The following is a 27951-nucleotide window of genomic DNA, read 5'->3' as shown; positions in this document are numbered from 1 at the left end:
AGGTGAACGCAGGAAACATGCCCAAACGTTTTGTCCTGACACGGAATCCAACACGAATTATATTAAATCATCCTGTTGTTTATTTCTTTGACCGTAATTGGTATTTTTTTTTTAACCATGCCGTTATTTAAAGAATAATTTGTCATCTGTAGTGACAATATTTTGTGACATTCCCTGGAGGAGAAATACAATTAATACAATTGTATATCTTATGTTGATTATTGTATTATATTCTTGTATTTGTACTTTAGGGGAGCTATTACACAATAAAAATAATTATATCCCGTGTAAGTGCCTAAGGAAGAGGTACAGTAGCTTCGATATTTGGTCTTAACCAAACAATTTACCATTTTTGTGGGGTTAACTCCCACGTAACTAATCCTCGACAAATGGTTTAAAGCTGACCAGAATTATATTTTACCATTATAAATGCACATTAATGCATTCATAAATCTATGTACCTATGTATTTAGGTATGTAGCTTAGCCTAACATTTTAAAAGCACTACGATCACCTTCTGTGGTTGTTCAATAAATCTCTGAACTGTATGTTTGACAAATCTTTCACCCTGTTCATGGAGGACAGAAGAAAATGTATATATGATGGTTAGCATTGTAAATGTGTGGCCACGTCTGTGGTAGAAAATAATAATAATAAAAAAAGGTTGTCGATATATTTACCATGACCTAATTTGCATAAGATAGCAACTATTAACCTCAAATACAATTATAATTGCTTATCTGTACCACAGTCTATAAAAGTTTTAGGTTCACAAATAATGTGTGCGTACTATGTGAACTGGAAACTCCCGAGTGAACAGGATATGACATCAACGATATTTTGTAGCGCCTTAGGCTAGAATTATATTTCTAATGGACAATATTCCTACCGTATGATCGCTTTCCCTTCAACGGAAACTTGAAGACACCTCATAAAACCAGCCATCTGCCCGTAATCACAATTATTTCACCCTAATCCAATCCCCAGTTAATTCCTTTCAAATATTGCAAGTAAAAGTTGTCACCAGGTTCTGGGAAAGCATGGACGTCCTGTCGGAGGTGGGGACTTATGAAGGTTGACAGCTGAGCACTGTCAGAACTACCCAGGACTCTCAGCCAGACGGTTCATCTGTAAGCCTTGAGCCTGAAGACTGGCTCTTATACACTCACTTATCGTCTACTGAGTTTGTATCAAGGTTACTCCTAGAATAAGGTACGTTACTGGCGCGATAATATATATATGGAAATTTGATTGTTTACAAATTTTTGTTATTAGGTCATGGTTATAGTATTGCATTATTCACTGTCATGTAATATTGTGTTTTAAATAAAGTCAAGTTATAATAGTGGTGATTGCTATACCTTAGTGTGGTACTATGGTACACCATGGTTACAGTACTGTTACAGTACTGCGATACCACCCGCCCGTGGCGCAGTAGGCTACGCGGCCACCATACACGCCTCGCCACCTATATCACCGAGGATTCGAGTCCTGAGATGAAAGGGTCAACTGGGGCACCGATCATTAACTACTCATTCAGCACGAGTTGGGGACCTGGTTCCCAATCAATTATTCTAGGGAATAATAACTGAATAAAGCTCAATCTGAACTGTGGAAAGAGTGACTCTAAGCCTACTGACAGGAGTTTGAAGGTATATGCTCCTATATTCAACAAACAGGAATAGCACTACAACACCCTACCCATGTAGTGAGCTGCTGTGGTTGGGACATCATCAGACGGCAGCACAAGTCTAGCTTTCGCTAGATTTTAATTCTTTCACATTATTGTGAAGTTCTGTCATGGATAAGAGCGGTTGGGATGTGTTAGATCTTGTTCAACCGGATTTCCTGTGAACGATAAAAGTTTTATTGGTATAGTATCTGCTCCCTGACACTCATAGCACTGACGATGTCTGCCCCCTGGCACTCATAGCACTGAGGAAAAGGAGGTAGAATAACTAATAGAATGACTAAACAGAATGACTATAGATATACGAGAACAGGAGAGGAATTGAACGTCGCCTTGCAAGAAGCAAGATCGTCACTGCTCCCACCAGTCCATGTGGATCAATAATACATTAACATTTCTTATTGCACAAAAGAATCGTGCAGTGTAGAGACTATGTCACAATAACGTTGCTGAAACAAATAGATCAACCCGTTAAATTGACTTGTTTTATTTATTGCAGTGAAATTTATTATTGCTTTTTAACCATTACCTGTCCACTGACCAACACACCTCCGTTCACTTCAGAATGGTTTTGAGTATCGTCGGATCTCTGGTTGGACTGGTCAAGGTCCGTAGCCTGCACACCAACATCGATAATTATGTCTTCCGACTGCACTACCGCTGGACAACCTCCTTCTGCTACTTAGCGTGCGCTCTGGTGGCCGCAGCTGACTTTATCGGGCAGGCGATCCAGTGCTACGATGGCTCCGGGAACCCAGTGGCCAAGCCTATCAACACCTACTGCTGGATCATGTCTACCTTCACCATCAACAGCAGCAGCAGTGAGTGTCTCACCTGAGAGAGAGAGAGAGAGAGAGAGAGAGAGAGAGAGTGTGTGTGTGTGTGTGTGTGTGTGTGTGTGTGTGTGTGTGTGTGTGTGTGTGTGTGTGTGTGTGTGTGTGTGTGTGTGTGTGTGTGTGTGTGTGTGTGTGTGTGTGTGTGTGTGTGTGTGTGTGTGTGTGTGTGTGTGTGTGTGTGTGTGAAGTGTTCGAACGTCATCAGTTGTGAATCGTGTGTGTGTGTGTGTGTAAAGCGTTCTTCGCTCATAAACAAGGGGTTTCGCAAGCATTTGGCCTTTGTCGATGAAGACAGGTTGCGAACAAGGGATCCCTGTATCATATCTCTTGAGTTAGGACTTGAACTCGCATCGTTCCTTTGAAAGAGGACTCGAGTTGGAGATTACTGTATTCTTCAACATTTTTATTTTTCTCATTAAATTTGGCATTGTATTTGCTGTACATCAAGAGGGAATTTAGTGTTCTGTATTAAATATTTATCTCTTGATTTAATTATGCTGTAGTCCTTGTGACCAGACTTCAATGTTCACTGTCCGACAGCCGATGGCTCTCACTACTCCAGTCAAGGCAGCAACTACGACGGCACTGGCACCTTCAACCCCAAAGTTCACACCAAAACCTACCACGCCTACTATCAGTGGGTTCCGTTCGTCCTGTTCTTCCAGGTAAGATAACAATCCTTCATTATCTTTCAATCGGACAGATATCATCTATTGTTCACTCCCGTGCTAGATATTACCCTTTCAGACAGCTCAAACACCCCATGAATATTTGACCGAAGCGTAAACCAAATCTCTTGTTGTTTTTGCATCTCTGCCTTCGGCCCCTCTCTCCCCTTTTCTCTCTCTCCATATAAGCACCTTTCGTCTGACATGTCTCTTGGGAACTTTTGTCAGGGATGCCTATTCTACCTGCCTCACCTTATGTGGAAGGCCAATGAAGGGAAGACAGCAGATACCCTTCTTCAGGGACTTCAGTACAACTCTATGGATGATGACCGCGAACAGAAGCGAAATAACATTATCAGGTAGGTTCCTTGCGTCCTCTTGTCTCCTGCTGGCTCAGAAGGGATCTGATAGATTGAGTGATTGGTGAAGATTAAGCCACCCAAGAGGTGGCACGGGCATGAATTGCCCGTAATTGGTAGATATGTTGGAGTGAATGTGATCTTTGGTCGTGAAGGTCTGATAGTTTGTTCCTATGTGTATGTAATGGGGTAGGAAAGGTGACGAGTCATAGGCTGTATAAGCGACTTGTTTGTTTCAGGCAATGTTGCAAAGGCATATTATAAGTGGTTGTTATCACGTCAAGTGTTTTAAATCATGTTACATGCGTCACAGATCTCATTTCCCTGCCTCCTACAGGTATCTACAGTCGTCGTGGGGTCGTAACGGCCGCTACTCGGCCGTGTTTATCCTCTGTGAGGCCCTCAACTTAGTCAACGTTATCGGACAAATGTTTTTACTCGACAGTTTCTTCGGCGGAGTCTTTATGACCTACGGGACCAAGGTATGAACTTTAGCTTCAATTAATTAACAAATATAAAGTACGTTATTCGTTATAAGTAAATAGATATAATGATAATGCTGATCATTATAATTATACATTGTGTGTGCAACTCAAAAAATATGGTTCTGCTAGCCGAGCATTCATAAAGATTCGTGTTATTTCTTCGTGCCTTGGGAAAAAGATACTTTGCCGAGTCTACCTACATGTTTGTGTCAATGCTTGCGTGTGAATAATAAATCAGCTTACACCTAAATTTCAAGTGAAGGTGTAACATCAAGTCAGACTGGTGGTTCTAACAGTAGGCTTACAGCCGTTCAAACTAAAAATGGCCGTTGAAACGTGTTTGCTCACCACTAAATTTTCCGCAGGTGTTGAACTTTGTGGTGGACGACGACGTGGAGGGAATGCATGACCCCTTGATAACCACCTTCCCTAGGGTGACCAAGTGTAACTTCCACAAGTTTGGTCCCTCGGGAACCCTGGAGCTAAAGGACGCCGCCTGCATCCTCCCCCAGAACATGCTCAATGAGAAAGTCTTCATTGTCATGTGGTTTTGGTTCGTCATCCTCGCCACCATCACCTCTATCCAGGTGAGAAAGAGAGATAGAGAAAGGGAGAAGGGGTCGGGAAAAGAGTAAGAGAAAGAGGTCTCGGACTCAGGTTCGAATCCTCGTCACGGCCCTTGTGGATTTGTTCGGTAAGAGAAAGGTTTACTTAAAATTGGATGGACAGCAACTTACACCAAAGAACTGCCAGCACTATTGAATTCTTTAACATGGTTTTTAGCAAATAATAATATTCCTAAATAACAGTACTAACTTTATAATTCTTGTATACCGAGAACCTGAACCTAAATATTGTCAGAGAATAAAGAATAACTGCGGACTTAACGACCCTTAGAGTAAATAGGTCTTAAGTCTTAACGCAGCCTAGCTTTGGGGCTCTGGCATCAGTATTTCATTAATTAAATGACTGCATGAATTTCTCTAAAGTGCCAATTATTTACCCCAGCTGGTGTGGCGCATAGTGATCGCCTTCAGCCCGGTCCTCAGAGTTCGAGTACTGGAACGCCGTGGGAAGGTCACTGCTACACCCAAACTGGAACAAGCTGTCCGCCACCTACACCTCGGCGATTACTTTCTCCTGGACATCATCGGCCGCAATTTGGACGCCTACAACTTCAATGAGATCCTTCTTAAATCAACGAATTGCGATGAGGGCGACCTCGGTCACAATACCTATCACCCCTTCAACGAGATTGATGACGATGACCCAACGGCTCTGAAACGGCAGATGGAGAACGAAGATATAACCGCAGTGTAGAGCAACAGATATATCCACAAGTGCATAGTTGGCGGAGCGACGCCTCCCTGGTGGATATTCAGAGGTATAACAGAATTATTTGGTTTCGCGAAGAAATCATGCATGTAAATATATATTATACTTAATTTATTTACATGTTATGCTGTGATACGGTAACGCTTACAGTCGTAACCTTGATCTGGTATGAGGCCAGCATCGAGGGTGGGTGAGATATATTGCTCGGGCGGCGCCTGGCCTCTCTGGCTTTCTGATTCAGGCAGCAACAATAACCACCTGATGATTGGTTCCATGTTCTTGCTACGAATCTTAAAGGGCAGTTACGTCTATCCTCATGTTCCCGCCCCCTGCAATGGGGCAGGAGCAAGCACTCAACACTCGACAATCACCATCACTCCCACACAGAAACATATATATATATATAACCATTTAACCAAATGCACACGAACCATATTGTTATAATACGGAAAAAGGGCAACTTTTACTTGTAACGTTAGGTCTTGATAGTGAAGTCTCCAAAAAAGCAAGGAATGGGAAGAGCTTAGCAAGAGATCAGAGCGGGATCGAGATACTGGTATCTTGTCTTATCGGGAAACAAGAAGGCTTAGTCTGTTCTCCATTGAGTTGATGGATGAGCTAATCGAGTGATAGGCTTCCAGGTGCCGAAGATTGTGGTATATACGTACTTGTGGTATATACGTACTTGTGGTATATACGTACTTGTGGTATATACGTACTTGTGGTATATACGTACTTGTGGTATATACGTACTTGTGGTATATACGTGCGTGGTAAGTATTGTAAATATTTTTGTACTCACCTAATTGTGCTTGCGGGGGTTGAGCTTTGGCTCTTTGGTCCCTTTTGTACGGGTGTGTCAGCGATGGCAGTGTCTGTGTATTATGTAAAAATCTTATCTGTGATGAATTTATATTTTAGACAGTATTTTGTACAAATACCATTTAAATCAATAAAGCTACTAAATGAAAGTTATTTTAAAGTTATTTTCCTCCTAATAATCTACATATTCAGTCGATATACTATGAATATACTTTATTTCCTGTAAATAAAGAGAGAGAGAATGTATGTACTTAGCCCCTTGTTATGGAACGTCTTTTCCAAAAACCTAAGTCCCTGTACCTGTCGTTCAAGCCAATAATCCCTTTAATTTAATATAAATATAATCTCCAATTTTGTAAATCATTTAAAGAAAAATAAGTATAACATTTAGGGGATTTACAGATCATGTTCTGTGATGATGAAACACTTGTTCACTGAGAATTATGCTACTGTATATGTAATGTAGTATTGCCTTGTAAAACTTATGTATATATGATTTATATTGTATTTTCTTAAAGATAAAAAAAATCCTTGCTACAGTCTAATCCTTACTTATACAAGTATGGGTTCATTAACCACTAACTTGCAAGGAATATTTGAATGGGATAGTCGTTGATACAGCCCGTCCTCCTAAGGTTTCTTAATGTCAAGAAACGGTTAATTTAAAGTGTCCCCTTCTAACCTACCAGAGGACCCAAAACAGAAAACGGAACAGTACGTCACTTTCGTCAGCCGCTTCCATTTTCTAGTACAATTTTTGTCCTTATGTAACGCATACAAGCGAAAAGCAACGTTCATTATAAGAGGATAAGTTGGTTGATAGGCTACATTCGCTGTCAACAAATACAGGCGATTATCATAAGTAAACCACGTGATATTCTGAATGGGACAAACATAATGATGAGTATTCAGTGATGAAGTTGACTTCTAATGGATGACGTTTGATTCAACGATCATGAGAAACCACGTCCTGAACCTAGCAAGGCAGATAGGGAGAGAAATTGACACCACTAAAGGACGTGTCTCACCTACTCGACAGTAGTGGTTACAAAACACTGTATGAAATACAAATGTGCTTTCATCATGAGTAGTCACCGCTCTACTGGATGTTCTAACCCCCAGTCCTTTCTCAGACTTCTGGACAATTGTAGAGACTTACGCAAGACGACTCATCTGCCCTGACCAGTCCTGATTGGACATCATTTCTATACACAACCAATCACCAATGATACCCTGACCAACAGTACATTATAATAATAATCGCAGTAGGGGGGTAGAAATAGCTTAAGCTACTCTATCCCTTTGAGATGTATTTTTTCATGTCTCAATAAACATACTTGAACTTGAATAATAATTGACAAACACAGCGACAACATGAGATTAGACACAGGAAAGGATCTATAATAACCAGCGCTTATTAGGCCTAGGATGGTTAGGTTACGTTAGATTTAATTAACAACATAAATCTGACATCTTTTCCGGTTTGTCCAAATTCAATATTACCAAATTCTACTTTCAATTTGTCCATTACGTTAATATATGAACGATGGTCCATAGCTACTATAAATACTTTACTGTGTAAACAGGAGGATGTGCTGCCAGCTTACACTGAGGGGAGTATCTCTCCAGCTTACACTGAGGGGAGTATCTCCCCAGCTTACACTGAGGGGAGTATCTCTCCAGCTTACACTGAGGGAGTATCTCTCCAGCTTACACTGAGGGGAGTATCTTTCCAGCTTACACTGAGGGGAGTATCTCCCCAGCTTACACTGAGGGGAGTATCTCTCCAGCTTACACTGAGGGGAGTATCTCAACCTTACACTGAGGGGAGTATCTCCCCAGCTTACACTGAGGGGAGTATCTCTCCAGCTTACACTGAGGGGAGTATCTCCCCAGCTTACACTGAGGGGAGTATCTCTCAACCTAACACTACGTGCGTGGATCAGGAAATTACGCAGACACATGTAAGTACACATGTGACGTCATTCACTTTCTAGATAACAAAAAAAAAGAATGTTCACAGTCGACACTGGGGTGCCTCCGGTAGTTTTCCTAATGTTGGTGAACTCTATCACCTATGGAGAATTAGCCTGGACCAAGCATATGGATGTAGCCTGGTCCTACTATATGGAGATGTAGCCTAACCCTAGTATATGGAAATGTAGCCTAGTCCTAGTTTCTGGAGATGTAAGCTAACGCCACAATATATGGAGATGCAGCCTAGCCTCATTAAATAGAGATGTAACCTAGTTCTAATATATGATGATGTAGTCTAGTCCTGTGCATATGATGCCGTAACCTAGCTCCATTAAATGTAATTGAAAGCTAGTCCTAGTATATGGTGATGTAGCCTAGCTCTAGTATAGACCATATCTTCATACACTGAGACTAGGCTCTAACTCCATCGTGCTGGGGGTTATCCCGCAAGTGTCTGAGCATACCTGCATTTTTTGGCACTAATAAAGGGGCTCTTACTCCGAAAGAAGTCAACCTTTACATATCTTAAGTTGCCATGAAGGGTAGTCCAAGTAGCAAATTGTGGGTGTAGGTGATGAATAACTTACTCCTTTAAGATTAAACATTAGGTACCCTAATAAGAGACCTGGTCGAGGACCGGGCTGCAAGGGACGCTAAGACCCAAAATCATCGCAAGGTAAGGTAACCCTTGATACCTTAGAAAAACAATCATATTTACATTTTATTACAACACAACTACGATATAATTGCGTCCAAAGATAATGCCAGCAGTTCACAATCACTGAATTAGCCTATTACCACAATCTGTTAAGTAATTAGCATTATGCAGAGGTTTTCTGTAAAGAGAGAGAGGAGATGGTCTAGGGAAGACCAGCATAATCACTCAGGATATGACGTTTATGCTCGCTTCACACGTTGCCGTACGGTGCTAATTAAGTTATTTCTCAGTTAAACCATGTATAATATTCTTGAGATCTCTTGGATACCTGAACATTGAGGAAATTCGCGCGAGAAAACTAAATGAAACTGTAGCTTCTTTGTACACAGCTTCTCAAACAGAGATCCGGAGGCTCATGGGAAAAGTGGTTCTGTCCCAACATGGTTTCCCGTTTTCATGGAAATTTATGACGTAGGACTCGGGGGCCACTGGTCGCCTGTGTGGTGCCATCCAGTGCCACTTCTCCTGACACTAGACAAAGACCCTCCAGAAACGGTGAAGTGCTATAGACCCTTTCAACATCCCGTTTCCATCCGTGGACTCTCAAAAAGACATCAAGGTAGGCCAGTGTTGACAAATTATATATATCAATTGTCAAATTTAGATTATTTGGCATACCTTTGTTCGGGACAGGAAGCCTGCTAAACTTATCGAGGTCCACCACTGCCAGCGTCTGACCTTCGGCAGGCTGCAAGCCACAACAAATGACTAACTCCCAGGTGCCTGTTTATTGTTAGGTGAACAGAAACATAGGGTGTAAGAGAACGGGTCTAGACGTCTCTGTTAGACCGGGAATCAAACCCAGGATAATTACGGTTGTGAGCCGACAGTAGTGAGAACTACGCTACAAATCTTATACCAGACAGACAGATTTTACATTTATTGTGCTGGATAACGCATAAATCCATGGGTCTCGAATTCAGTATCAATTTCAACGATATACAGTTTATAGAGCGAGTTGGAACGGGACCTCCAGAATAAGTTGCAGATGATTTAGAAGGCGAATTACAGCACCTGCCCGGTGGAGTCATAATCACTAAGGAGTCTGTTGCTGCTACCGAGTAATATCTAAACGTTTAAGGACGATCAAACTGCGGGGAGGAGAGGGAGAGGATGATCATTTCGTACATACGACGATTAGACAAAACTCGTTTTCTGTGTGTTAAAACCATATGAATAATTAGGCTAAGATGGGCTTATCCTAGGTTAAACTGTATTGGGCTAAGGTGGGTTAGGTTAGGTTGAATTAGGTTAGGCAGATTTCAGAATCCGTAGGCCAATCGTTGTGTGTACGAAGCGACTAGTATCCGCGCAGGTCCCCCAGCAGCAGTAGACAACCCACGCTGATCCTAGGAGCAGGAATTTCACTTACTCTCCGGAATACTAGGGGATTAGGACCCAGCCGTTGACCAGACCTCGCTGGTCAACACATCAATCGCCTTTGGGGCCACCAGAGAGAAGATCCCAAATTCAAGGTGAGGATTCCTTGCATATATTATTCTTCATACCTTAACCCAGTAGCGGCGACGCCATTGTGTGGTAATGGCGTCTTGTGGCTCCCGATAGTACAGTTGGGTTCGTTCTCGACTCACAATCGAGAATTCCGTGTTCGAATCCCGGGCGGCACAGAAATGGTTGGGCGCGTTTCCTTTTACCTCATGCTCCTCTCCGTCTAGCAGTAAATTAGGTACCTAGGAGTTAAGTCAGTTTGTTATGGGGTTACATCTTGAGCGGGGTCAGTAATTCGACCCTGGGCGAACTGTATATATATCCTGGGTTCCTGTCCCCCCGACACAATGAATGAATTATTATATTGACGCAGTGAGAACGCTGTTATCTGAGTAAACGTGGGTTGTCCACCATTCCTCTCCTCCGGCCTAGCCTAGTTCCTTATTCTCATATCCCTTCCAAGTGTTATACAGTTGTAATGGCTTAGTGCTTTCGCCTGATCATTTATCTTACCTTATCTGCCCCCTACGGGGCAGCACAGTGGCGTCCCTGCACAGGAGTCTGGCCAAATTCTTGAGAGGCAAGAATCTGTCTTGAATCTTGTACTATGATCCACAGGAGGCAGTACTCCCGCCGGCGGGCTCTTCAATGCGGTAAATAAGTACCTGGGAATTGCTCGAATGGCGCGAATTGCGTCGATGGGAAAACTCCCCTTGATAAGCCTTACAGTATAAACTTGCTGTATTGACAATAGGTAAACGATTAAAATGAATATATTTTAAGATATGTACTGTGTATGACTCCCGCATGAGTGATAGTGAGATGGTTGATGGTGTCGCTAACCACCTTCCAGTCAACATAGTGATTTGATCATTGTTATTGTACTTTATACAGGTTTTGATGGTTTGTTTATTTATTAATTTAGAAGGCTGTATAGTCTGGCAATTTTTTTTTTTATTTTATTTGGGAAGCTCTTGACCAGCAGCTAACATGCTAAGCAAGCGCTTGCAAGAAGAGCCTTCCTTCTTTCTTTCTTTTGTTTCAATATTTAAAGTATGACACAACTAAACAACTCGCTGTCGTCGTTCATGTTCGTTGTCATATCCTACAAGTAAAATAAATTAGTGCGAACTTCCGTCAATGATTCCTTAGTGCTGTGTTCAAGAACTTAGTGAGCTTGTTGAAGAGCTCAATAGCTGTGTTCAAAAGCTCAATAGGCGTGTTCAAGAGTTCATTAAGCATGTTCAAGATTTCAGAATGTTTGTTCAAAAGCTCAGTAAACTTGTTCAAGAGCTCAATAAGCTTGTTAAAGTGCTGAATAAAGCTTGTTCAAGGGCTCAATAAGTGTTGAAGATGCTACGAAGCTTGAAAGTTGAGGTGTCTGTAATCTTTAAGGCTCTTACACCTTCAGGATGGTTCTACCGGTGTTGGGGGCTCTGGCTGGGCTGGTGAAGGTGCGGTACTCCCGCACCCTCGTCGACAGCCAGGTCTTCCGCCTCCACTACCACTGGACGACCGCCTTCCTCTTCATCAGCTGCGCTCTAGTCGTCGCTTCCGATTACATAGGAGACGCCATCCAGTGTTTGGTCGGGCAGGAAGACGCGCCCAAGCCCATCACCACTTACTGCTGGATCTCCTCCACCTTCACCATTAATTCCACCGGCCGTAAGTATACTTGATTACAAATTAATGACTCTCACACACAGAGATCATAATAACGTGATGCATCAAATGAACAAATCCACAAGGGCCGTTACGAGGATTCGGATTCTGGGATGCTCCCGGACGCAGGTTCGAATCCTCGTCACGGCCCTTGTGGATTTGTTCATTTAACGACTCTTTCACATTAATCAGCTTCTTTATCTTTCAATTATTCATATAACGTGCCATATTTCTTTCTGTTTTTCTTTCCTCAATTTATATTTCTCACAACATTTCGAAGAATACCATAGCCAATCTGAGGATAGCGTTATCAATAAGCAAGACTCCGAACTGGATCGAACAAGTACATTTTGCATAGGCCTAATATAATATGTATTATGTAACATTCATTCATATCTTCAATTAAGTTAGTATTGTTAATTTTTTCTCTGCAGCACTTATGGGATTAGGAACTTACAAGCCTAAATTTCACCAGAGGCGGTTTCACGCCTACTACCAGTGGGTTCCAGTAGTCCTTTTCCTCCAGGTCTGTTGTCAAGGTGTTCAAATGTTCACTTTAAAAATAAATAATTTAAAAATAAATATTTACTTAAAATATATCACCACTGAACTCATTAGGAGCTCTATGACGTAAATACATTACGACAATTACCACAGCCACCTCAGTGCATGTTCAATAGAATTACTCCGACATTAGTATGTGTTCAGTTCATGAATATATTTTCAAGACTCAAATTATTTTACCACAACTGCTGTTATATCACTCCAGAGGATGACAGGCCTTAAGATCAGCACAAAACAATGGTTTAAGAATGTATCTTAAAAAAATTAATGTTACTTAAATTAATATCGCTCTGCGCATACTAAGTAATTAGATGCTAAAATAGTTATACATTTTAATTATTTAAATGGGTTCTAAAACACTTTATTGCGTGACTGGTGTACAGGGGTGCCTCTTCTACCTGCCTCACCTCATATGGAAGAACTGGGAGGGCAAGCAGGTGGACCTCCTGCTTCAGGATCTTAACAAGAGCCTCTTTGACGAAGATGCCGCCAAGAAGAAAGTTAATATTATCAAGTAAGCAATCATATATAATTGAAGCAATTGAAGTAAGCAGAATATTGAAATGTAAGGTAATTATGAGTAAAATTAGAAATAAAATCATTTGCCTCGTTTAAGTGAAAACAATCGCTTTAAACCTTAAAGCCAGTTTCCAGAGATAATATGTAGATGGCGAGTCACAATAACCTGGTTGAAGATTAGGCAACCAGCCAACAAATATAAAAATGAAGAATTTTTCTTTATCTTTATTTAATAAAATACAGTATAAATCATATATAATAAATTTACAAAGCGATACTACATTACATATACAGTAGTATAATTATCAGTAAACAAGTGTTTCATATTATCACAGAGTATGAACTTTAAACCCCTAAATGTTATACTTATTTTCCTTTACATGATTTACAATTTTGGATTATATTTACAATAATTATTATATTTACATTATAAAAATATGATTATATTTACATATACATTATACAAATATGATTATATTTACAATACATGGGGAAATTATTAAATTTATATATATCCGTCTTGGATCATAATAAAGTTGTGTGGGACTTTATAATGGTCCAGGATGGACTGAAAAGCTCTTAATTTTCGACTTTCCAGTGAGATTAAAATTCCTGTTTAAGCTAGTGATGAATTCCACCGCCTATCTAGTTAAGCCACAAAGCTTTCTTACCTACAAGAACTTGCTTGTTTAGTTTTACTTCAAAACTTTATTTAGTTAAGAAGATACTTTTCCGTTGTGCAGGAATTTTGATGGAAATACATGTTTGGAATGTTTGCGACAACCTTGATATTGCTAAATCCAAGTCTCCAGTATGAGTTTTGTGGAAAGTTTCACATCATAATTACTTTACAGCTTTTCTATTTTATTATATATTTTTTTTAATTTAGCTTTTCGGCCATTTTTGTGGAACTAAAAATACTATCTTAATGTTTGACGTTAATATGTTGTCTCTGCTCCTGCACCCTCAGATACCTGAAGGACTCATGGGGCCTCAATATGAGGTACTCCGTCTTGTACTTCGTGTGTGAGGTGCTCAACCTGGTGAATGTGGTGGGACAGATGTTCCTCATGAACCGGTTCCTTGGGGGATTCTTCATGAAGTACGGGATTAAGGTGAGTTCAGATGGCGTGTTTAGAGTATCAGACGGCGACCTTTTGAATTTTCGAAGCCTCAACTATCAGAATAAAACTCTTAAGATGGAGCCTAATGTAAACTTTATGGGTAAGCTGTTTCTCTTCCTTAGCATTCATTATATGTCATTCTTTGCTTGCCTGCTCTTTAGTACTGGTTATTTCTGAAGTGCTTATGGTTGACTTTGAAGGTTTTTTTTTGCTACATAAACGGACGATGGATATATATATATTTTTGGTTTTGTCTTTAACGAAATTATGTTGAATTTGGCTTTCAGGTGATCTCGTTCTTGACCTCCGACGACACCAAAAGGAACGACGCTCTCATGGAGACATTCCCAAGGATGACCAAGTGCATCTTCCACCTCTTCGGGGCCTCTGGGGAAATTGAGAAGAAGGATGTTCTCTGCGTCCTCCCCCAGAACATTATCAACGAGAAGATCTACCTGGTGATGTGGTTCTGGTTCATCATTTTGACAATCATCACTATCCTCCAGGTAAGAGAGAGCTTACAAGCTTTCTTGAGCTTGTTGGCGCTTTTATTCTGCATTTGTTTTCAGTTAATCTAAATACAAAAAGTGTATATAAACCGGTGAGTGTATTCTGTACTTTGTATATAAAATGTTTACTCGCCTTGAGCTTTGTTCAGGACCAAAGTAAACTCGTAGCTTGATCAGTAACCAGTGGTGGCTCTTAAGAACCTGTGAGGTTGACAGTCTTGAGGCCAGCACCTAAACTAAAATAAATATAGAAATAATGAACAAATCCCCAAGGGCCGTGACGAGGATTCGAACCCTTGTGGATTTGTTCATTTGATGCATCACGTTAGTGTGATCTCTGTGTGATAGAAATAATTTTTACAACATTTCAAATTAATATTCGTCGACATCCATGGTGCATCTTCCCGTATTTCCTACCAACTCCCTTATCAAGCACCTCGGTATTATAACATCTTCCTCCTCAACAGGTGGTGTGGCAGCTAGTCATATTTAACAGCCCAACAGTGCGGGTTCGCCTGCTGCAACGCTTGGCCCAGAAGAATTTCTGCCCGCGGATGGAGAATGCCATCCGCAACATGCACTTGGGTGACTTCTGCCTCGTCCTTAGCATCGGAAAAAACCTAGACATCTTCAGTTTCAGGGACGTGATGCAGGGCGTAGTCGAGGCCTCGGAGGAGGCTTACACCCCTAGCGCCCCGCCACTACTAAACTATCGCACCAATAACTTCTCCAATAATCCAGATATGATCACCCGCAAACGTCATATTGGGCTAGCAGCGGACTCCAATCAGTAGGAACCAGTGCTGGAAATTTCATGTAGCCTCGCATACCAGTATTCTTAACCTCGCAGAATTCAGAGGAAATATTTCGGAAGGTTTAAGATTCTTCACTTTCAGGGATCCCAGATGGAAGGGATGGTACTCATCTAACGGTGATTACCTAACAGTGACGACGAGGAATGAGACCTAGCTGTTAAGACCCGCCTACTAACTAGCCTAGTCGTACCTGGAGCATTTCACTTTTTTTAAGATATGGATGGAAATGGCTTCTACTCCTCCTTTCGGTACAATCCACTTGTTGAACACCTGTACAAGGTAAGAGAATTTTCTCACATTTCTTGGACTTGATAAGTTTCCAATTTCCACCTGTCTGTTTGTCCTGTTGCCTCATTTTTAAGAGGTTGTTCTTGTTCCTCTTGTCCATTGCTGTCAGTAACGTGATATGACATGAAAGGTGGCATAGAACAGTTGTGTGTCAACAGGGACACTAGCATCTTGGTACTTCGTGTCTGTAAAGACTGGCAATAGAAGTCCTATGCGTATCCACAATATCATATGTAACCCAACCTAAGTGTTACGATCCCTGGAGCACTGGCGATAATGCGTCACACGTTAAATGATCATGAACTGCAATCCATAACATTTTAAGTATAAATATTTAGTTTGCTTAAGCCATCGGAGTTAAAAGACCGAGTCCGCAAGATACGAGGCCGTCGTTTTTCCAGCCAGATAACAGAAGACCTCCTTAGAGAAGGCGCATGATAATAACCAGTCTGTTACCTAAGTTGTAAACAGTTCCTGGAGCGCGACAACGGGAACTTGTGGTTGTCAATCTGGTTTCTTTTGTAATGTGAGCAGACTGGCTTGGTGGATAAAGTGATGCACTTACATCTTCCAGCGACGGAGTTCGCGCCCTGATACTCGAAGTGGTTGAAGTATTTACGTTCACAATATTGTGGATTGCGGATTATTTGACATGGACATCGGACAAATTTATTTGTATATATATATTGAGTTATTAAAAATTAAAAAAAATGTTATTTACTCAAAACAGCACATGAATTTTCACAAATTGTTGTTTTAGTTAGTTTTACATATCAAAACAAAATTTGTATCTTGAAAATAGCTATTCTGTCAAGTACTACCATTCATTCAAAAATCCAAATAACATTTTTTTATTTGAAATATTGAGTGTATAAATGAATGTAAATACAACATGAAATGTATATTATTTGTATTTAAATGTTTACTGTAAATCAAACTACAAATTATACATCAGAACGTGGCAAACCACCCTACAAAATAATAGTACATATGGCGACTGTAGTCAAATAAGATTATTGCACCAATAATAGGCCCCATTATGTACTTTTAAATTGTGGCTTTCCGATTGTCGTCGAAATTAATAGAGAATGTTGACTTAATTTGGTACAACTGTGCAGAATGTGAATACATAACCACCCCCTTATTTCCTATATACAGTATATACAATAGTTTTGGAGGATGGGTTGCTACAGGTGTATAGATACCACATGATACCACATGTATAGATACTACAGGTGTATAGATACCACATGATACCACATGTATAGATACTACAGGTGTATAGATACCATATGATACCACATGTAAAGATACTACAGGTGTATAGATACCACATGTACCTATACAAGCAATACTTAACGTTAGTATTACAATATGTTACGAAAGAATAACATGCAGTTAGAACAGGTTTTGTTCATTTTCTTACATTCTTAAGTTAGGAGAGCAACATTATTTTGTTAATATTGATTATTAAAAAATAATAACCATTTTTTTTTAAGTTTATTAATCTCTTGTCCCCTCAACGATCACCAGCTTTGTTTATTATTAGACATAATGGAGCATTTATAAAGCTTTATTAGAAACAGAAAGAATAAGCCTGGCTACCAAACTAAGGTAATAATATGAAGCATGTAGGTAAATGTTTGGGACTGTGTCAAGTGGGGATAGCCAGAGTAGGTAGGAAGGGGAGGACACAGTTGAAAAACGCGCAGCAATGTTAGATAAACATAACGCAACATGCTAAATGTAGCACACACACACACACACACACACACACACACATGGGGAACCTCTGTAAGCACGATATGATCACGTGCATACACATGAGATCTGGGTATTGTCATGGCTGAATGTGGTAACAGTGGCGAGAAGATAAGAGTTTGACTTGGTAGCACTTGCTCTGGAGATAATTTAGCCATGGGACAAGCTGTCAACATAAAAATGATACATACCTCAACAGTTAAATTGTTGTATGGAGTATCTTAATTGGTATTCACTTGATTGTAAGAACTTTCATTATTTGTTTATCTGGAACTTTGCATTTTTGAACCAGAAGTGTGGTTGGTAACTACATCGAACAAATCGCTTCTTATGTATGGTCATGACGTCTTCCAGGTCTCAAAACGTAACTTACAGGCTTTGTAACACGTAACTTTGTAAAAATGTAACTGTGTAACTACCACGCAAAAGACACCTCGGGCCAGATTCACGAAAGCACTTACACAAGCACTTACGAACCTGTACATCTTTTCTCAATCTTTGGCGGCTTTGTTTCCAATTATTAAACAGTTAATGAGCTCCGAAGCACCAGGAGGCTGTTTATAACAATAACAACAGTTGAGTGGGAAGTTTTCATGCTTGTAAACTGTTTAATAAATGTAACCAAAGCCGTCAAAGATTGAGGAAAGATGTACACGTTCGTAATTGCTTGCGTAAGTGCTTTCGTGAATCTGGCCCAAGGCATCGTAGGCACAATGGCAGACCAACGGAACAGAAATGGCATGTTATATTTTAGGCCGAGAGCAATAAAATAACTGTTTAATTAGGTGATATGTAATACAATATAATAACGCCACAAATACTTCAGAGCCTTTCTGCATATAATTGATCTCTCCTGGAAAAAAAAATATAAGATGGGTGGCCAAAAATGATGTGTGTTTACGCGCGAATGTTAGTCACGGAAATGTCTTATTTTGATGGTGTTGATTTGAATAATATTCGTCAATTATCTTACCTTTCCCAGAGCGCGTATTTTTGTTTTGATCGCATTGCGTAATATCTCTTCTAAAATTAATTTTCGTAATATTTACTAGCGTTCAAATTTCTAAATTAAAATTTTGCTCTGTAACAACTGTTTGTTTAACAATTTGTTAAACAATTTGTTTAAGAGCGGTTAAAAAAAACATTTAAGTACTCACAGTAGCTTTATAAACAGAATTCCTTTATTGGAGAACAGGTCGTATGCACACTGATAACATTGATAAGGACGATAACAGGAATGGTCTTAGTGATAACATGAGCCACTATATAACTGCTCTAACTACAAGTCGTATCTTCCATAACAAAAAATATAAATATGCAGAACATAAAAACCTACGAATATAATCGCAAGTACTAAAGTACTATCCTTGTTACTAGATGAGAAACATGGAAAACAAAACATACCACGTGAAGGAATATATATTGCAAAGGGAACCATCTTACATTATTTTTAACGATTAATTTTAATTAATGGTATTCCCCAGAGGTACATCAGCTCGCCTTGATCCCATATAGACGAGTCTCGTACGCAACTGTGAATCTTTGTACACACTCGACTTCTGTTTCTCTATCATTTGTCATCAGTACTTGACACCAAAAAAAGAGACTCTTATTATCAGCAGACAAACAGATAGTTTTAAATACTACGTGTCCTTGGCATCTGTATACTACAGCTAGCTTACTTAAAATTGACGTTAACATTTAGTAACGAGATATAAAGCCTAAGCTATGAACAGTATCTCAGTAAACTGATAATATTTGTAAACATTTTCTTCGAATTTAATGTTGATGAAAGTATTTTTATCAAATTGTTATATGACAAGGAATATACGTAGAGTATATCCCCAACATAATTAACTTGAGTCATTAAGACGCATAAATCCGTAAACAATACAGCATCATCAGTAAAAAATAAGGCAATATTTGTCACAAGAAAAAAAGCGTAGTCTATAATACAGTTCATGCATTCGTAAACACTCGCTATAGCGAAGCGAATGAGAAACTTCCTGAAGACGCTATTTCAATTTCAAGACTCCTCGCTGTTGCGGAGGATTTTAGGGTTGGAGGATGTTTCCAGCTCGTTATCGAAGTGGATGAGGAACTCGCTGAAGATGCTGGACTCCATGTTATGAGCCAGACTGAGGAGGAGGAACCACTGGCTGAGGGAGACCTCCTTCATCACGCGACTAACTTGTACTCTCGCTGCCTCGTTCGTGTGCATCTACCACCACCGCAAGGTACAGAAGGGAAATAAATTAACACTGAGAATGCAACATAAACAGAACAAATACGGCGTTGCTCAGGTTGAAACATGAGAGAAAATGAGTTAATTTACTGGATTGAAAACTTTTTTACTTAAAGGCTCTTCCAGGAGAAAGTATATGAGAAGCACCAGCCACCCAACGTTCAGGAGAAAGTGTATGAGGAACAAGTCACCTTACCTCCGTGAGGAAACACTTGAGAAACAAGAGTCGCCTTACCCTCAAGATAAAATATCTGAGCCATGGAATGAAGATGGTGAGGAGGCGGAAGACCAGCCAGAGAGAGGTGACGGTGGTCAGCAGCACCAGCCACACCCACAGGAAGATGTAGATCTACCAGGGACATGGGAATGAGTCATGCATTCACACTTGAAGACAGCTGCTTGACGTCACGTGCTCTTATCAGAGACACCTGATGGTCTCAACTTCAGACATGAAATCGACGCAAGATGAATACGTTGGACAGTTGCCAGCATAAATAACTCGGTTGGTAACTGATAAAACTGCAAATATTCTTAAGGTAAGCTGAATTTTGGGTATTCTACGTTAGGTTAGATGGGTCTTAATATAAAATATGTTGGTGAACCCTTTTATGCACAAAATTACCTGTATCCATTCAACGCATTCTTTTTAAATAATTATTTAGAGCATTTGAAGAGACATTTACTTAGTAATATATTTACTTAATGATTTTATTCCAGCTTCCAGGATTTTTTTTAAGTTTTAGGGACGACGATATATGATTGGATAAAAACTATGTAGGTTATATGTGTAGAAAAAGTCAATGAACATCGAAAGGCGAAGAATGGCGGAATGTTCTTCCTGTCTAAATCACATTTGAAGGGGCGTTGGTTACGGTTAGAAGATAGCAATGTAGAATTAATATAAACACAAAGTGAAATTAATAAATCCTGATATGAAAAGCTTTAATGAAAGTTTTTTTTTGTAGAAGATTAAGTAAGGATACATTTTAAAAGGCACAACATGTATATGTAGTGTGCAGACGAGGAGTCACAATAACGTGGCTGAAATATGTTGACCAAACCACACACTAGAAAGTGAAGGGACGACGACGTTTCGGTCCGTCCTGGACCATTCACAATCGATTTGAGAATAGTCCAGGACGGATCGAAACGTCGTCATCCCTTCACTTTCTAGTGTGTGGTTTGGTCAACATGTATGTACTGTACTCTGAGCATTTCAAATATAGATCCAGTGACAGAAATACGGTTCACATAGGGATAAACTATCAGAGCATAAGGCTTAAGAATACGTTACTAGGTCCTAGATACCTATCAAGACGTATTATGAACAAGAAATGTGAAGGAGTGGTGACTGACCTTCTCGTTGATGATGTTAGTAGCGATGAGACACATGACGTCTCGCACCTGGATGGTTCCTGAAGCTCCGAAGCTCCTGAAGGTGCATTTAGCCATCTTGGGGAAGACGAAGGACATCGGGTCCGTCCGGTTCTCTGGGTCCATCCCAGATACAGCAAACACCTGTCCACGAAAAAAAGGCGAAAATTTGGTTTGGATTTCCATGGACAGGGGACAAGAAGCCTTGTAGGCTTATGTTAGTCCCTAGATAAGCCTAAAGACTGTTCTTACCTAGGATGTAACCCACAACAGTCGCCTAACTCCAAGTACCTATTTATTTATTTATTTATTTATTTATATACAAGAAGGTACATTGGGATTATGAGGATAAATAGGATAGTATTTACAATCTTCTAAAGCCACTAGTACGCACAGCGTTTCGGGCAGAACCTATTTACTGAAGGGTGGATTGTTCCCTTAATAGAGAGAATCTCATTGTTTTCTTTAAATATATGAATCAAACAGTTAATTGTATAATTCACTTGATATTTATATTTATATCGAGCTGAAGATCATGGAAAACTACGAGTTGGTTTTACATCTGTTGTCAGGGAAAGCACATGATGCTTTCATTTGACCACCAACACATGACTGCTTAACGATTCCTTCTGCGACACCTGACACAAGTTGAAGCTAAATTTTTTATAGAAAACATCTAATGAGACAATTTTTTTTTGCCTGGAGAATCTGTAGAAGTCCCGAGTCTACAGTAAGAGTGAGACAAACAGTTCGATGTCACAACCTATTATCCCAGACATTAGTAATGGATCACAGCAATATACGTAAGACGTTAAATAAACTAACTACAAGGGAAAAACTTACGTTGGAGCCGTATGTGAGAAACTCGCCGCCCAGGAACCAGTCAGTGAAGAAGAGAGTCGCTATCACCACGCCCAGGTTGAGGAATTCACAGAAGAAGAACTTGTGCGCCCATGTTGTGTGTCTGTCCATGTGGTGAATCACGTACTTCGACAAGGTGCGAAACCTTCAGAATAATAACGAAAAATCTCCAAGTGTTCCATGGATAAATGCTGAAGTATGTGACAATTGATGATTGACGAAAATATATTAAAAAATAGTAGTGAACACTTATTAATGAAATTTTCTTACATATCTTTCCGATTGACGTAGTTTTTGAGGTTTTTTCCCAGATAGTCTCGGATAGCGAGGTCCTGAATAGCCTGTTTGAAGAGGCCGCCCTCCCAAGCCTTCCACAGCCAGTGGGGCAGGTAGAACATCACGCCCTGGGTATAAAACACAGTCCCAAGAAGCCATGGAAATACTAAAACCAATGTAAGATTTTTAATATGAACATTATTTGTCATCAGGAATGGAAGAAATGTTTTCGGAAATAAATGACAATTTAATAAATGGACTACAAATAAATTGAATAAATAGATAAATAAATGGCAAATCTGTATTTCCACCATAAATGATTGACAAAAATATAAAGAACATGGTAGTATTATCAGAGGTTCCACTAACTATATGGTAGACCAGACCACACACTAGAAATTGAAGAGACGACGACGTTTCGGTCCGTCCTGGACCATTCTCAAGTCGATTGGTCCAGGACGGACCGAAACGTCGTCGTCTCTTCAATTTCTAGTGTGTGGTCTGGTCAACATACTTCAGCCACGTTATTGTGACTCATCGCCTGCATAACTATATGGTAGTCACGATCTTATCTACCAGCATGTGCAAATGCATATTGTCTCGAGTACAGCAAGAAATATGAAAATTATTTACTATAGTGATCCATTGTTATAAATAAACAAACTATTCTTAGAAGACTTCTGACTTGTTTGCAGCTTTAGAAATCCCACAGCTCAGTTTTACAACTCAGCAGGGGGCATTGTGTTTTTTCTATGTGCCAGGCAATGTAGGTTTAGGCACGACTTGTAACATACATAAAGTATACACTAATTCACGTAGGAGATACAAAACATTCTCGCATACAAAATATGCGAGAATGAAGCCATTGTCAAGCTACATATTTAAAATTTGAAACATTTACAAACAGAATATTATACAGGATACGATACTACATATATATATATATCTCCATTAGATGGAGTTAAATCAGTTACATATTTGGTTACAGGTAATACATATCTTTAACAAGTAATTACCTGGAAAAAGAGCACGAAAGGTACCCATTGATAATAAGTGTGGAAGGTGATTGCTTCTTCTGATTTGTGGGGTCCCACGCCGGGATGGGGGGCGTCGACCCCCACCTTGACCCCATGGAGCCGGTCCACGGTGAAAGTACCCATGATGAAGCAGTAGTTGTTGACCACCTTCCCGAAGGACGGCGAAGGTACCCCACTCATACAGTCAATCTTCTTGCCTTTGGATGATACGGTGGAGGAATCTGTTAGCATTTTCTCCCCTGCTTCTGGCATTCAGAATTTGTATCAAATTTCGAAGCTTTCAGAGAACAGAACATATTTATACTCTTTGAGACTTTCCGAAGTGGAAGAGGCTATAGTGATCAGGTATTTTTCTTGAGATAATAAACGGAGAAGACATGTGAGGAAGGTGAAATATGGCATTTATTAACCAGGAGAAAGGTATGATTCAGTGATTATTGAGGTCTTCAATATTAGGATTGGGACCGTAACCCCAATATTGGGGTTAAGAGTGAAGACTGTGCTGTTAGAGGTTAGTCTTTCTTTCTAATAACGTCACATAATTTATTTGGCTAATATTCACGTAAGATTGGCTAGTGATCTCAGTATTATTAAACATACAGTAAACATTCACTTCCCACAATAGCGGAACTGCATATAAAGACACGACATTAACTTACCAACGGTGTCATACAAGGAAGAGAAGAGCAACTTACCAACGGTGTCACACAAGGAAGAGAAGAGCAACCAACCAACGGTGTCATACAACTAAGAGAAGAGCAACTTACCAACGGTGTCATACAAGGAAGACAGAAGGGTTGCTAGCATGTATAAAAGATAAGTGTAGCGGTAGTGGAGACGGAAGGCTAGGCTCTCCACCACTGGCTTCACTTCCACTTTCACTTTAATAATCGATACTGCTCTGAAAACCATTGTCGTGTCCTGACTTTAGAGAACTAACACTTTGCCACAGAACCACTTTTTTCAAGATCTACCAGTTGCTTCGGGTAGGTTAGATATAGTCACTATCTCGTTCAGAGTACTTTAAGATCTTGTTTGGTTCCCTTAGGTGAGACAATCACTAACAGAGCACAAGCTCCCCAGTCTGCTAGCTGAGACTAAACTTACTCGCTAAATTGTAATGTGTCAAGAATATAAAATTATTTATCTTATCGATTTTAATTTAAAAATCAACACTACCCCGATGGATTAGGCTACAGAGTTTTATTGCGCTTGCTCTTATCTAGACGGAAAGGACTTAAGTTGGTGAATAATGCGATGTTATCTACTGAAAATCCATGAGTGCTTATGTATAATACCAAAGATACAGCTTTACTGAATTGGGTAAAAACAAATTGGAAACTGAAGTTTATTCCATAGTGGTAACACCCAGCCAAGAAGGTAACCAAAATGTACATATGTACAAGAAAATATTGATAAACCTTTGGTTTATAAGCCCGCTTCACCTGAAGAATCACCACACACGCCCACTCTACCTGCAGAATCAACACAAAGTCCGCTCCATTTTGGTAAATGAAACCTGAGGGACGATGTCCAATCTTGGAGTCATCGGTGTATGTGCTGGTAGCTGAGATATCAGTGTCGGATATCATTAAAGTGCTGCTTGACTTCCTCCTCCGGTGTGACTCATTTCCGGACTGAGACTAAGAATGTGCAGACTTTGATGAGCAAAGGCTACCAGGGCACGATTTTTTTTAATCGTCAGATTAAAAAAATAAACTTGTGTCCAGTCAGGAGCAGTCGTGATAGAACTGATGGTTCTTCTAGGTGGTTGTGCAAGGGAAGGAGTGAAAGTTTTATTTTTCTTGGTCACCAGTAAATTGTATCGAAGCGTCAGGTGGTTGCGGCGAATTCGGAGGGAGGCACTTTTACTTAAAATTCCAGTCTCTGCACTCAAGTACAATGTAACGCTCAAAGACACTAAAACAAGCATTCTATAACTCATTTAGTCTCATCAGGGTCGTCTCACTCTGCATAGCTTACACTTGGAAGACATAGTCCAATTTAGACCAAGTTTTGTTGGCCTAATCAACTGGAAGAAACACCACAACACGCAATAATCAGCATACAGCCTGAATTTAAGGTTGCTGGATAAAGAAGTTGTACGATATCTCTATGAGAAACAAAGTTGGGTTTAGCATTGACCTGTGGCACCCCATTTTTTTGGACAAATGTGCCAGAGGTTACTTGGTGAGCATGAAGAACGGAGAGGGCTCTTGTTTTTGAAGAATTCATAATTGTGTATACTAACATCAGCGGGAAAACAGAATCAATATTCTACTTACCAAGATAAGTGGTATATTTACACCGAGGGGTGTATTGAGTTTAATTACTATGATCAAGACTAAAGTATACTTGCTGGATTATCATAGGCTACTGTGGTGGCCCGAATAACACTTCAGAGGTTGATAAGCCCAAACCTCAGCACCAAATCAAAGCCACTTACCAATAATACCGTGTAAGGTGGAGAGCACCACGGACGTCATGTATATGAGGTAGGTGTAGCGGTAGTGGAGACGGAACACCAAGTTCTCCATAACCGGCTTCACGTCCACCTTCACTCTTACTTTCGTCAAAGCTTTGAAAGCCATCGTGATGATGTCTCTGGTGGTGAGGAAGCAACTCGCAACAGCACAGTAATCCTGAAACTTTCTCTGTTTTCTTAGGTCTTACTTCTCAAGTTAAGCAAAACATGATGAACGAAGTAACGTCTTCTTAGAATAATGTTGAGTTTTAGTTTTAAGTGAGACCAAAGTAATAGAAAAGTACGATAGGCTCCTGCGTGGCGCTAAGAAATAGTTTATCTTAAGTTTCTGTGTGGCATTAGGCAGGATCACGAGTAAACTAGGCTGGGATTTTGCTAGGCGTGACTAACTCTCTTTCTCTCTCCGCTGATGTACCGAAACTGTCCATATCACTTCATCACCGGCACATCTCCAGGTCTATTATCTCAAGTGTAGTGATGACTGGATCACCAGGTAAGGATTATTTTCAGTACTATTGTACAGGTAATCAGACACTTAGCGACATGATTTCACTATGGTAACCTCTGCACTGATTTCTCTTATGTTTATTCCGTTTGTATTTTTTTCTTTCGTGTCTGTTTTCTACATTGGCCACTTACTCGGTTATTATTATTATTATTATTATAGTTATTAGTTTGTTTTATTATTTACTAGCGAATATAGAGTAATATGTTGATTGTAAACCATTCCACCAGCTCTTTTTGCTGAAGGCAACACCTCTTTATGGGACAAAATTATGATGATAATGTATTACTGTGGTTAGCTTTTTCAGGTCTGATGAAAAACTTAATTTGTTTTCTTTTAGCATAAATTAAAACGTTTAAACAAGGAAATGTTCCCTTGATAAAGCTGTGATGGAAAAGGAGAGGAATTAATGCATAAATTAAGATCAAAACATTCGAGAGTATTGAGTCATTGTGGTAGATAACTTAGGCTATTTCAATTGTAACTTCAGAAGATTGTTAATGGATTGTTAGCGTGTTTCTCCCAAGTATATTTGTAAAATGTTTTACAAATAAAAAATGTAAAATTTTTCAAATGTATATTTGTAAAATTTGTTTTACAAGTATATTTGTAAAATGGTTGTGTGGTGACCTGCAGGTAATGAGAGGTCATTACATCGTGGCCTTTCTTAAGGTCACCGTGGTTAGTGTGAATTCTATCTGATGTGAGCAAAAGGTGATTGTGCAGCACTACTAAGTTTTATTACTTGGGGGGATTGCTTGAAGACGTTTTAGGTATTTTGAAGTTTTCCACCAATTATTGCCCTGTTACAAGCCGAGCAGAAAGCAGCTTGCTTATGTCTGGTCTCCAGATGACAAGCTGTTGACTCCTGAAGCTACATCACAGTCTCAAGCCGTAACATCCTTCTAGCGTGGCATTCGTAATTTTGTATTAAGAACGATCCGGCCTTTCCATATCAAATAATAAAAAAAAATTACCTAACATAGGATAAACACAGATAAACCCAGGTAAATATAACCTGGTCGAAGAACCGCGCGTTTCTTCCAGTCGCGAGTTATAATAATACATTTTGGGGAGTTTCAGACGCCATCATTTGCTAAAGAACATTTTATTAGCCATACATAACTGAACACAATCGTTTTGAACAAATCCACAAGGGCCGTGATGAGGGTTCGAACCTACGCATCAAGGCTCTTGTGGATTTGTTCATTTGATATATCACGCTAATTGTGATTTCTGAGTGTATACAATAGTTTTGTTACTGGCTGCAGCGCCACTAATTGGATACAATGCCACTTATCCTCTCCCTATTACACCCTCTACACATGTCACATAAATATCTTTGCGTGCAATATCATCATTGTTGATTATAAGCAGCCTACACCTATCTCTGCATATTTATGTGGATTTTTCTTATATGAAAATATTTTCTTTTGTAAAAAAAATCACATACTTTTTATATATTTACATGAAATGTTAAATTATTATGCAAATTCGTGATAAATCTTCCATAGACATTACAGACCTATATATATATAAGTGTGTATACAATATATATATATATATATATATATATATATATATATA

At 39.7% G+C, this 27951-nt stretch overlaps 3 protein-coding genes and 1 long non-coding RNA gene across 12 annotated transcripts; 3 read left to right on the top strand and 1 right to left on the bottom strand.

The window, feature by feature from the left end:
* Nucleotides 1-1052: 1052 nt before the first annotated feature.
* Nucleotides 1053-6344, top strand: LOC123769210 (innexin inx3). The gene is made up of 7 exons (XM_045760236.2): nucleotides 1053-1212; nucleotides 2255-2511; nucleotides 3067-3191; nucleotides 3423-3553; nucleotides 3891-4035; nucleotides 4404-4625; nucleotides 5047-6344. The coding sequence occupies exons 2-7, from the start codon at nucleotides 2256-2258 to the stop codon at nucleotides 5356-5358; spliced, it is 1191 nt and encodes a 396-aa protein (XP_045616192.2). The 5' UTR covers nucleotides 1053-1212; nucleotide 2255; the 3' UTR covers nucleotides 5359-6344.
* Nucleotides 6345-9298: 2954 nt separating this feature from the next.
* LOC123769211 (innexin inx3) lies at nucleotides 9299-19747 on the top strand. Of its 7 annotated transcripts, none has more exons than XR_006774229.2 (8): nucleotides 9299-9449; nucleotides 11751-12004; nucleotides 12436-12527; nucleotides 12949-13079; nucleotides 14055-14199; nucleotides 14496-14714; nucleotides 15185-15811; nucleotides 19613-19747. XR_006774229.2 is itself a non-coding variant. In XM_045760237.2 (7 exons), the coding sequence occupies exons 2-7, from the start codon at nucleotides 11752-11754 to the stop codon at nucleotides 15509-15511; spliced, it is 1167 nt and encodes a 388-aa protein (XP_045616193.1). In that variant the 5' UTR covers nucleotides 9299-9449; nucleotide 11751; the 3' UTR covers nucleotides 15512-17309. The 7 variants fall into 7 exon arrangements, 3 of the variants coding, with proteins under 3 accessions (XP_045616193.1, XP_069166078.1, XP_069166079.1); XR_006774221.2 differs by lacking the exon at nucleotides 19613-19747 and adding an exon at nucleotides 17140-17309 and having other exon boundaries at nucleotides 15185-17055; XR_011223893.1 differs by lacking the exon at nucleotides 19613-19747 and adding an exon at nucleotides 17140-17309 and having other exon boundaries at nucleotides 15185-17097.
* LOC123769215 (innexin inx2) lies at nucleotides 18732-26316 on the bottom strand. Of its 3 annotated transcripts, none has more exons than XM_045760246.2 (7): nucleotides 25821-26316; nucleotides 23354-23571; nucleotides 22332-22465; nucleotides 22044-22206; nucleotides 21183-21344; nucleotides 20062-20175; nucleotides 18732-19802 (listed from the first exon to the last, which is right to left on the bottom strand). In XM_045760246.2, exons 1-7 carry the CDS (start codon nucleotides 25963-25965, stop codon nucleotides 19608-19610), a joined length of 1131 nt encoding a protein of 376 aa, XP_045616202.2. In that variant the 5' UTR covers nucleotides 25966-26316; the 3' UTR covers nucleotides 18732-19607. The 3 variants fall into 3 exon arrangements, with proteins under 3 accessions (XP_045616202.2, XP_069166082.1, XP_045616203.2); XM_069309981.1 differs by lacking the exon at nucleotides 25821-26316 and adding an exon at nucleotides 24850-25337; XM_045760247.2 differs by lacking the exon at nucleotides 25821-26316 and adding an exon at nucleotides 24142-24389.
* Nucleotides 22117-23461, top strand: LOC138355170 (uncharacterized). The gene is made up of 3 exons (XR_011223896.1): nucleotides 22117-22257; nucleotides 22373-22514; nucleotides 23326-23461. It is a non-coding gene; the product is annotated as an uncharacterized lncRNA (long non-coding RNA).
* Nucleotides 26317-27951: the final 1635 nt, after the last annotated feature.

Source organism: Procambarus clarkii, chromosome 66 (genome assembly GCF_040958095.1).
Source record: "Procambarus clarkii isolate CNS0578487 chromosome 66, FALCON_Pclarkii_2.0, whole genome shotgun sequence".
NCBI lineage: Eukaryota > Metazoa > Arthropoda > Malacostraca > Decapoda > Cambaridae > Procambarus > Procambarus clarkii.
Note: the sequence above shows the minus strand (reverse complement) of the source record. Positions and strands in the feature narration are given on the sequence as shown.